The sequence below is a fragment of the Canis lupus genome, chromosome 30, assembly GCF_003254725.2.
Source record: "Canis lupus dingo isolate Sandy chromosome 30, ASM325472v2, whole genome shotgun sequence".
In the NCBI taxonomy this organism is placed as follows: Eukaryota; Metazoa; Chordata; class Mammalia; order Carnivora; family Canidae; genus Canis; species Canis lupus.
Window position 1 is genome coordinate 15,645,831 of NC_064272.1, and position 11,754 is coordinate 15,657,584.

An 11,754-nucleotide genomic window follows, 5' to 3' on the forward strand; every position below is an offset into this window, starting at 1 on the left:
TTCACAGTGTGATTCTTCTTGAATACCTGCCTCCTCTGGTCGACTGAGCTCTCTGTGGTCAGGAGCTGCATGTGCTCTTCACTGTTGGGTGCCGAAGGCCTGGACAGTGGTGAATGTTCAGCAAACTCTCATCGAGTGCAGGAATGTGAGAATGGAGGAAAAGTGTTGATTTGATAAGCTGCAGTTTCAAGCTTAAATGGTGGGGTGGAAAGCATGGTGCTGCCACTGGTAGGTTTACAGAAGGTTGGGTGGAAAGTGACTGGAAAATGAGGGGCGGTGACACCTCCCCGTTGCGTTTTCACATGGGTGGTTAGGAGTACATCTGAAGGCTGTCCCCTTGTATCACGTGTATCTCTGGGCTTGGGGGAATGACCTTCAGATGTATTTATTTGGAGATAACAGTCAAAGCCAAGAGCTAAGTTCTGTTTGCTGAGGGAAAGAATATGGCAAGAAAAGACAGGAAGGCCAGGGGTTAAACTTGGAAGGTGAAGTCAATTAGGGGAAAAATGAGTCATGGGAAGAAAGGTGCGAGGACCAGAGAAGTGAGAAAGAGACCAGGAAAATCCAGCTCTATCGAAGCAATAAAACAAGGAATTTGAAGAAGGTAGGCACTGAAGAGCACCAGAAGTCACTGACTTATTAAGGGCGAGAGGGCTGAGAGAACTCCAGTGGCTTCAGAAGTGGTTTGGGAGATAAGAAAAGACCATTGGGAGGCCTCATTCGGTGGTGAGAGTGGCTACTGAGGGCCTAGACTGTGGGCCACTGGTTGACAGTGAAAGAGTGGCAGAGATGGAGAGCAGTCTCATTAGGATTAAGGATTCCCAAGACGGCAGACACCTGTATATATTTGAAAGCATGGAAAAAAGTATCAGGGGAGTGAGAACTACCTAGAGGAGCAGGGGAATGTGGGGAGGGAAGGAAACTTGACCTTCACAGAAGTCCCTCTTCCAGGCCGGGTTAGGTGCTAGGTATTTTTATTGTTCTCTTATTTAATCTTCACAGTAGCTTGTGAAGTAACCATTAAGTTTAAGTAGGCCATTTTATATCCTGGGAGTGGCAGGCCAAGGTAGGCTGTGACCTGTTGTAAGTAAGTGCAGGAGTCCTGGTCTGTCTTCAGCCCTGCTCTTTCCATTGTGCCCCTTGGGAATGAGGCGCGCATGAGATCCAGAGTATGATGTTTGGGGATGCCAGGAAGTGCTGAGGGTGCGGTGAGAACGGTAGTAGATCCATTCTGCACAGTTGTGCAGGTTTCTTCAGATTTATCCTATAGCCTGGAAACTGACATGGAGCGCAGACAGTGGGGATTACTAACGTCGGGGAAGGTCAACGTGGTAGTTTTCATGACGGTGATGAGTAGAACATATACTCGAAAGTCACCAGCCACTAAGGAATACTGGAGAACAGCTCTATGTAGTTGGAAGGGGGAAAGGAGGATATAAGCAAAAAATAAAAGCAGTCACGATAAAAGCAACTACATATGATCCCATTTATGTGACACTATATGTGTGTAGGTGTGGAGAAAGTTTGCATAAATATATAATAGTATGGTTATCAGAACAATGGTTGATGGTTATCTTGTTGGGGTAATTACAGATGATTTATTTTACTTTGTATTTTTTTTGTACTTTGACCTGGTTTGAGCTTTTTGAAATTTTAAAAATAAGCATGTGATTTATATAAACAGAAACAAAAACAACATAGCAGCTTTTGTTGTGTGTACAACAGCTTGTTCGATGAATTGTTGTTTTTAGAGGTAACTCAGAGGAGGGATTAGACATTTTAGACTTTGCTGACCAGGTGAAGAAAAGACTTGGTACTTTTCCCATTGCTTTGGTAACACTGCTAAATGTGATGGGAAAGTCAAAGAGAGGTAGATTCTGACCGGCAGGCTCCTAAATTAGAGTGCATATCTTAGCACTCTCCTAGCACGTCCTCTGCCTGGAGCTCCAGCAGCTCTTCCAGACTGAAGAGCAGTCTGGCAGGATCTGAGCTCTGAGTTTGCATCTGAGACAACCTGGAAGTGGTAGGGAGCTAATATACTTGGAAGTAGCCCTCAAAGGATGATGGATAAGAGTTAGTGGGTAAATATCCCAGCTTCCTTGTTACAGAGGGCCCAGAAGACCCAGCCTCACCTGTCCATATCACTGCACCTTGAATTGGCTTTTCCTGTCCCACTCTCCACTCCTCTACTGGCATCTTGGAATCATCCTTCCCCCTAAATCCTTGCCTCAGGGTCTGCTTCTGAGAGACACCAACCTGAGACAGGATCCTAGCACTATTTATCTGCCTCTTTCTGAGACTATGGACAAAACACTTGTTGCCTGCCTTCTTGCCCATAGAGCATGGAACAGGTTCAGGAACCTCCCAGAGGTGGTATCTGATATGAATACTTAACACTTGCAGTGGTGAAAGAAAGTGGTGAATGTTGACAAAGAACTGCTTTCTCTTATTTCCCCACCCTGTTACAAGTGGGGAACTTAGTGATGAAATGACCCATAGCCCTGACTCATAGCCCTGCTTCATAAATGTGATGTAGGCCAATCACCAAGGCCTCAAGTGGCAAATTCCTTCATGAAGTTCTGTCTTTGAGTGACAGTGATCTTACCCACCCACTTCCCTCATCTGCAAGTCATCCTTCTATGTCCTGAGCCAGATTTCAGAGGGCTTAAGCAGCTTTCCTATTTTGTTCCCACAGTGCAGTGCACTGTTATTCAGCAGTTTATGGCTGTGCAGCTGTCATTGACAGCATGTGGTAGATTTCATCCTTAATTGAAATAACATACCAAATTGGCTATGTGGACCCCTCCACCTGGGCAGGTCCACATAGCCAAGAGCAGATGGGGATATTGCTGGAGTGAATTCGAACTTTTGTATGTTAGTACATCTCTGTAGAAGGAAAGCACACAGGGAGGCTGCGTTTGAAAAATAGCCTTGTAGGCAGCAGGCATCCATCCCAGACTTTCTTCTCTCACATCCCTGGCCCAGTTTCCTTGGATCAAGTGCCTGAGGCAGTGCGACTTGTTCAAGTGAGCACAGGGATGGAAACTTGAAGACTGTTGTTGACTAAAAGGTTCATAGGAAGAGCCCAGTCTCATCACTTGGGGGCCGTTCTTTGATGTTTTTCCTTTTCCTTCTTCTTTTTTTAGAGGGAACACATCTATCAAAGTATTTGTTTTTAAATCACTAGAATGTTCATTTCTTTTTTTAAATTAATTAATTTAAAAGTATTTTATTTATTTATTCTTGAGAGACATAGAGAGAGAGAGAGGCAGAGACATAGGTAGAGGGGGAGCAGGCTCCTAGAGGGGAGCCCGATGTGGGACTCGATCCCAGGACTCCAGGATCACGCCGAAGGCAGACACTCAGCCGCTGAGCCACCCAGGCATCCGTAGAATGTTCATTTCTACCACAAGTCTTAGTTTGTGCTTAGAAATCCATTTGTAGGACCAGAATAGCAATTTGAACTAGTGTGAGCAGCACTGCATTGGTATGGGCCATAACTTAACTGAGATTATGGCCTTGAAGAAGCCAGAAAGAGTTAGAGGACCAGGGTTCAATTTCCAGCTCTGTTTATTACTAGCCTTTGAGCAAGTCATTTATTCTTACTTCTTAAATAGAGTAATAATACCCATCTCACAAGGTTTGTGAAGCTTGAAAGAAATAAAAAGTACATTTTAAATCATACAGCAGTATATAGGTATTAATATACTTCTGTTTGCTTCGTTGTTTATTTCAGTAGGATTTGGATTTGTGTTTTAAGAGAGCATCATTCTAGATTATCAACTTCAGCTCTTTTTCTGTATAAAATCAATATATTGTTTTATGTATGTCTTTATAAGGTTTTTCAGATTATTTTTAGAACACATTAGAGTATAGAATTAGAATATATGAATCAATGAATTAAACAAACGAATCAATCTGTGGAGGTAATCAGTCTAGCGCTGCTCGTAAACACTAAGTATGCTGAGCCATCAAAGTCAGAAGAAAGGTTTTAGCTTTAGTCCTTGCTTTAAAAATGGTACCATGTTCTGGGAAATAATTGAACAGAAAAATATAATTCTTTTTTCTTTTTTCTCAGTTCTGCCTTAAAATCATTAACTCCTTTCAATGTATGAGCCAGAGTTTTAAAAAGAGGTTTAATGAATATAAGAACTGCCACTATTAATATTCTTCAGAAGTGAGTGGCCCTAACCAAAGTTCAATGATCTTTTGGTAAACCCTGCTTCCTGTCTAAAAGAAAGAAAATCAAATCATTAGCATAATAGCAGAGTAAATCAGATGCACATTTCCTTGAAGACTAGTTTTCCTTCTTTCATTTGTTTCTTTTTGCTGTTTGTCCTGTGTGCACCTGCCTCACACCAGGGATTGAATTTTATAGACCTCAGGATGAGAGATATCTTCACTGTTTTGATTGAGGGGATTAGCCAGTGCTTTGGGGAGAATGAGAGAAACATATTCCAGAATGAGGTTCCCATGCGTGGACCTGGTTACGCGTGGACCTGGTTTTGTTTGTACTTAACCACCTCCATCAGACTGAGGGATGCCCCAAGATACAGTTGGGAGCCAAACTCTTTTCTTGAGGGTGGAGAAACATACAGCTCTAGGTCTACCAGTGACCCAATGAAGTGGTTTTTCCTAAGGTCACCAATGAGGTTTTCATTTAAAATCTGGGACTTTACTCCAAATGCCCAGATACTTAAATTCATTAGCCATTTTCAAAGAGGCCTGTGGTAAACAGGAAATGCTCTAATGAAATCAGGGATACAGTGTCTACCTCAGGACCCAGGTCACATGAGAGTTGAGCAGTTTTCTGTAGACTTTATAGAGAGTGGTGTATTAGGGATGAACTGAATAGGGATAAAAGAACAAAAATCATTTAAAGCAATAGCCTGAGGGAAAGTGGTGACAGACCAAAAAAAAAAAAAAAAAAATCAGTGGGATATTAGGTTTTTTAAGGAAAAATATTTAACTAGCCTGTGAGTGTCACACAAGCATGTTTTAATTCCAAACATCTGAATCCAGTGTACATTTTCAAGCAATGATGGGAAATGTGGAGAGGTTGAATGGAAAAAAAGAAAACAGTTGAATTTGGCTAATTAAAATAGTACATATCAATTTCTGAAATGAAAGCTAACCATTATCTTGGTTTGAACTTGCAGCTCCTGGCTAAGTACAGAGGCTTGCAATGGGATAAAGTATTGCGACTAGAGGAGGTACAGGCCAAACTCGGGGTCAGTCTGGAAGAAATGCTTCAGATCACAGAGGATACCCTTCACCCTGAGCCCTATAGCCCTGAGGAGGTTTGCAGGTGTCTGGGAATTAGCCTGCAGGAGCTTCGAACCCAAATCCTGAGTCCAAACACTCAAGATGGTGAGTCTGCAGAAGAAAGTGAAGAACATGGGTTGTTCTCCTACTCATAGCTGTAAAGACTCCAGTTTCCCAATGAATTTTCCCAATGAATTTTTTTTCCCCAATGAATTTTGAAGCACACTTGAGGGTATTTGGAGAATATGTATGTTTTGGCAAACTTAATTATCTAGATTCTTGGCTTCATTAAATCCATTGATTTGTTCGTCAGCATGCACTTCCTGATCTCTGCTATAAGCCAGGTATCCTGGCTAGGCAAAGGTTGATAAAACATGGTTCCTGCCTTCGAGAAGGTCCTATTTCAAGAAATTTCTCTTTTTTTCCTCTGTGCATGTTTCTGATTATTATACTATGTACACAAAAAGGTCTAGGTTAGAGCCGTGCTTATAACTGCTGAGACACCCCCTGAAACACCAGAAAGTTCACTGCTTGGACTGAAACTTATTGCCCACTTTTAATGTGAAAGCCTTTTCTGTTTGCCTGCTGCTTTCAAGCAATTTTGTTTTCACACTGATAATATTGGATCCCTGAGATTGGATGTGCAGGATGGAGCCCTGGGGTGGCTTCTCTTCTCAGAAGTAAAGGTTGTCTACCTGTGGGCAGTCAACAGTGGGGAGCGGGGACATCTAGCTAAGATCCAGTTGTCTCTGGAGGTAGAGTGGGAGCTTGGGTCAGCCTCAGGGTACCATTTCCGTTCAGTGCATTGCCTATGCCGCTTAACATGAATGTTAACTTCCTACTCAGTCTGGCCTAATTCTGTGCTGTCTTGTCTCCCTTTTGAGTCCACCCATGCCCAATGGGACAGTGTTGTCTTGGCTGAACCATTCCACTTAGTAATTGCATCTTGGTCTTGCTTCTGGACTTTTAATCCTAAACATCACTGCTCTTTTCTGACTGGAGCTTTTCTGTTTTCCGAAATGTGGTTTCTATCTATCTTAAAAGTTCAATATAATTCTCATCTTTTCCATATCCTTCTCAATCCACAGCTTGTTCTCTCTGTATCCATGTTCCTTTTTCTTGGCATCTGCCTATCTTTCCAACCTCTCTCTTTTTTTAGCATTTAAAAAAATAAGCGAATTTCCCAGAAAACCTTGGAAAACACAAAAAGATAATTTCCTTATCATAGTACCTGTATCGCTGGTTATGTACATATTGAATGTTTTCCTCCCAAAAAATAATGATTTCACTGTTTTTTATAAAAACGAGGCGTGCTTAATCTTACCCCTTCATCTAAAATAACTTACCCACTGGCCTGCTTGCAATGCTTCCTATAATTTACTTATGTTTTGTTTGTATTTAGTAAATCTATGTTGAATGAATGAATCCATTTTGTAATTCTGTCATCATCAAAGGGTTTCTTCCTCTTTTTGCTATTGGAATTAGTAAGTTAAAACAAACAAACAAACAAACAAGAAACTATGAGTGTCAGTCAGTCTGTGGGGCTCTAGAATCTTCTAGATATATATCACTTGATTTACTTTTGGAATCTAGCAATCTAACTTCAGCCAAATTTCCAGCTGAATTCTCTTGGCACTCAGCTTTAACGTTAGGGATCAAGATCCTATTGTATCTTTGCCTTGTTCCTTTTGAGTTTGTGCTTGATTGGTCTAAGACCTTAAGCAAATGTTTCTTTTAACCCTTTAGAAGATGAGATTCTTACTAAATGTGCTGCTGCACTTAGGTTGTGTGAATGGGCGAAGAGTTGACATGTGTCCCCAGCAGAGGACTGTGGAGGATGCCTCTACCCTTTATTCCAGCTGCATACATTTTAACATACTTAGTTTTGACTACAACTAATTTTTCTCATCAGGGTTATCATGTCTTTCTCAAAGCGACGAATTCCTCCCTTTTGAGGAATATATAGAGGAATCCAATGTTCTCTTTCTGCCAAAATTGCTTTCTTTACCTGGACATGAGTGTGAGTTGGGAGATACTGACTGTGAGGTGAGAGTGTAGGGAGAGATGTTTACAATCAAACTGTGGCTGGCAGCCTTTGCTAAGGGTACATTTGCCAGAGGCCCATGTACAATTGTTGTTTTCTCTTTCCAAATTTCTAATAATTAGATTTGGAAATGCTCAGAGGCCATTAAAATTAAACACACAAAGGAAAATCCTCAAATCCTTTAGACATTGTTTAGAATGGCTTTAGACAGTCCTTCACTAGAAACTGGCTAGGAATATTTTAAGTACTATTTGTCAGGCCTTGCCCCCAGGTAGGAATAGTCTAAGGGTGCAATGCGTTGTATGGGTTTCCAGAGTCTTGGGGGCCAGGCTGATTTGAGCAGGGGTGTTTCTTAAGGTGTGAACCAAGAGGAAAAGATGAAGCCATGGTCAGAACTAGGAGAGGTGGGCACATATAGCTGGCACAGGGGTGGTCTTGCTGCTCAGATGCACTGTGCTGGGCTGGACAAGAATCTCATTGCTTAGATTAGTAACTGCCTGTGCCCAACCATATGCTGACAAACTGCTGGCCAGTTGCTGACTAATTTGTTTGGATCCTGTGATTTCCAAAGTCGTGAGCAATAATCAGGCTTTTGAGCAAGCACAGGGCAGTGACATGGACTGCTTGTTAGAAGACAGATCTAGAATAAATAAAAAGCAACAAAAAAACTTCTTGTTTGCTTTATGGTTTACATATTATTATTCATTCACATCATATAGTTTGAGTTTCACAACTCTGAGTCATATGGTTATACTTTCCTAGGTGAAGAAAATAAGGTCAGAGAGTTACATGATTTGTCAAGATTTACAGATAGTAACTGCTAAAGCTACATCCCAAACCCTAGTCTTCTGATTTAATCCAATTCTCTTTCTGCTATTCATTTTTTTCTTAGCATATTAACAAGCTGGCCTTAGCAACCCTGCGCCTAGTCAGTATTGAATTTGATTTTGCTTGGCTCTGATTTTTTTCTTGAAACTAAAGACAGCTGATGAAGATAGGTTATTTGTGGTTAAAGGGTTTCTTTTTGGCTCTTTCCCATTCTTGTCCTCTGATCTTAGAAGCGTTAAATAGTGTGGCATCCAGTAGCTTGCTTTATTTAAGGAGCAAACTCAACTTAGCCAGAACATACATGAGCTGTTGTGTTATAGAGGAGCTATAAGAAGTGCTGTGGAATTTCTCATTTGATAAAGGTGCAGTCCTCCTAGATTATCTCAGTCAGGCTTAAAAAAGTAGTTTGTTTTTATGTGATAGAAAAATATAAAGGTACTTTATAAAATAAAAATAGTTGGTCAGTAATTTCATTTTCTAATTAAGTGTTCACAGGTATTAAAGAAATTGATTTAAAAACAGCTTGTAAGATATCAGGCACTAAATTCTATGACCTCAGCGCATTTAATTGTTCTTGTAAGAATTTTGGAAGAAAAGTTTTCTATGAAGAGCCTAGAAGAAGCTCCAAACCCCAAAGGAAACTATAGACCTTTCTAGAGTTTACAGATATTGGTTGATAAGAAATCCTTAAAATCTGATGATGGACTTCTAATAATGCCAAATAAAATGAATCTTTCAGTTTTGTTTGTTGTTTTCATTTTACAATATAATAGACTCTTATGAAACAAAGTGTAAAAGGAAAAATCAAGTAACTATTTTTGTTATGTGCAAAAGATAGGCTTTAAGTTGTTTTAGAAGTCAAGTGTGGGGAAAATTAGCTTTCACTTAGTACTTTTTCCTTTCCCTCTCTACCTAGTCTCTCAGTTCCTGTTGACTTCTCAGCTATCTAGCCACAGAGGGCAGGATCATGCCAAGAATAAAGGTTTTTTATTTTCCTAGAAAATAAAACTTTCATCTCTGATCACTTGGGGATAATGCTTCCTTTGTGGGTTTTCCTCTTCTTTCAACTCTGTGCATTATATACCCCTATTTGTTGGCTTACCTTTCCCTTTCCAAATATTTAAGGACCTAAACAGGAATGTGAACATGCCTTATTAAGCATGATTTTAAAGACATGGCATCTTAAAACTCTAAACTTATTTAGTATCCGTGTGTTGGAATCATGCCAGTGATACTTGTGTCCTGGCCAGTGCCTATACCACTGATGGGTAGGCTAGAGCTCAGAACCTCCCCCTCCCACAAGGCTAATAATAGTTCTTGAGCCACCCTGGAGCCACAAAAGCATTCTGGAATTTTCATCCCCTTGTGTGAGAGTTTTAAAAGAGCTAAAATGAGACAGATTCTAAAGGTACATTTTGAGGAGGAGTTGCCCCTGCAGCAGTCTTAAATACATTTGGCCATCTTGAACTGAGATAGGCCCAGAATGAACCTATGAGCATTACCACCTCTTAATACTCTCTACCTTCAAACCCTTGAGTCCACCAAGTTTCTCGAGTTAATGTCAGGAGAGGACATGGTGTGGTAGAGAGTTAGACCAGTGAGACTAAACATTTACCTGTGTCAGACACTCTGATCCTCTTTGTTGAAGATGAGCATTTTCCTCTGTCTAGGAAGGTCATCCTTGTATATCAAAACCTTAGATTCAGGAAGACCATACATGGTATAGGGAAGGAGGAAGGGGGCATCTACCTTCCTGACAACTGCAGCCCCATAGATCCTGGTAACCTATAGCTATGAAAGTAAGCTGGAAACAACTTCTCCAGCTTCATATGAAACTCACAGACAGTAGTTATTGTAATAGCATTTCCCATAAATAAACCCTGAAAGAGTCACAGCAACTACGTATGAGCCACAAGGCACCACCTTCCCCTAGGATTTGTATCCTTGCAAAAGGGTCCCTGTTTTGTTTACCTCCATATTCCCACAATGCCTAGCAAATATTGCTGCATGAATAGATGAGTTAAATTAATTTTCTTCTATCCATATGGAGAAGTAATGGGTAGGAGGGCAATTCAAAAAAGCACTAAAAGTCTCAGTAAAGGATGGTAATATTTAGCTTTAAAAAAAATCTGTTCATCCTAAATTAATAGCAAGAATGGTATTAACAACATCTAACATTGACTACTTACTATTTTCTAAGCACTTACAGTATTCTGATACCTTTTAAAACATTTGCTATACTTGTCCTCATGTTTAGAGGACCTGCATGAAATAGTCCTTTTCCAGGCTGTAAACACATTCAGACACACACACACACAGATACTGATGCATTCACAGTTCCTTTACACTGCCTTCTCCACCCTCCTAATCTATTCATACTATTGAGATATGACAGTCAAACTCCTCAAATTAGGCAGCTCGTGGGGAATAAAGAACTTTTTGGTAAATGCTCTTTTTGTTTGAAATTTTCTTTAAAAGAGAAAGGCAGGGATCCCTGGGTGGCTCAGCAGTTTAGCACCTGCCTTCAGCCCAGGGCATGTCCTGGAGTCCTGGGATTGAGTCCGTATCAGGCTCCCTGCATGGAGCCTGCTCTCCCTCTGCCTATGTCTCTGCCTCTCTTTTTCTCTGTCTCTCATGAATAAATAAGTAAAATATTTTTTTTAAAAAAAGAAAAAGGCAAATGCATTTTCTGTTACAATAATAATTAGGCTTGTGTTTACTGACGTAACTGCTAATAATGTTGACTATTCCTTTTTCATTCTATAAACAAAGAGTGATACCAATGTTTTGCAGCCAATAGAACATTCTGTCTTGTATCTCAATGTTTTTGACAGTAGTCTTTGAATTCACACATGGACTTTTCTTAAAACATTTGAAATCTATGTAAGTGAAATATAGCACAGGCTACATAGATTTAGTTTAGAGGAGCATAAAGAATAAAGACTGGCTTTCAGAAGATTTTGCTGCTAAGAACATCCCATAAGGTTCCAATATTTTGCTGTTTTACAGATGAGGAAGCTGAGGCATAGAATGATTAAATAACTTACCCAAGCAGCAGTCTTGGGATTCAAACCCACGCAATGACTCCAGAGCCCTCCCTCTACTTAAGCCCTCCCTCTTACCCACTCATGTGGGGCTGTGTTGGGCTTTTATCAGAGAAAGGGATTTATTTATTTATTTATTTATTTATTTATTTATTTATTTATTTATGAAAGGGATTTATTATTTAGATTTGACCACATGCAATTGTGTAAGCTGTTGCAACACTATAAGGCTCTATCTTGACATTTGGTGCTGGAGCCTGAAGTCAATGGGAGAGACAGTCAGGCAGTGATGATGGATGTGAAGTGGGCGGGGGGGGGGTTGCAGCAAGGATAAGCAGGAACTCATGAGGATGGACAGGAACGGGAGTCAAACTCTCACCACCTCTAGGCCTGCAACTTTGATGATACTGGTGTCCTGCAGGGGCAGCTAAAAATGTCGCTGGCCCAAGAGTCAGAGAAGCTGAAAGAAGGGCCGGGGGATCGGGGCAGGGGGTGGTGCTATGGACGGAGCTGCTGCTCCATGCCAGTAAAGTGAGCTGGTGGATAAGTGATGAGGTACATGAGTGGCAGTGG

At 40.7% G+C, this 11,754-nt stretch overlaps 1 protein-coding gene across 3 annotated transcripts in view; it reads left to right on the forward strand.

The window, feature by feature from the left end:
- The window catches only part of GALK2 (galactokinase 2), a 136,592-nt gene that overhangs the window by 86,264 nt on the left and 38,574 nt on the right, over positions 1-11,754 (forward strand). For all 3 annotated transcript variants that reach the window (XM_025472847.3, XM_025472846.3, XM_025472851.3), the window contains one exon: positions 5,160-5,370. In XM_025472847.3, coding sequence (XP_025328632.1) covers positions 5,160-5,370 — 211 coding nt within the window. The remainder of the gene's footprint in view (positions 1-5,159; positions 5,371-11,754) is intronic.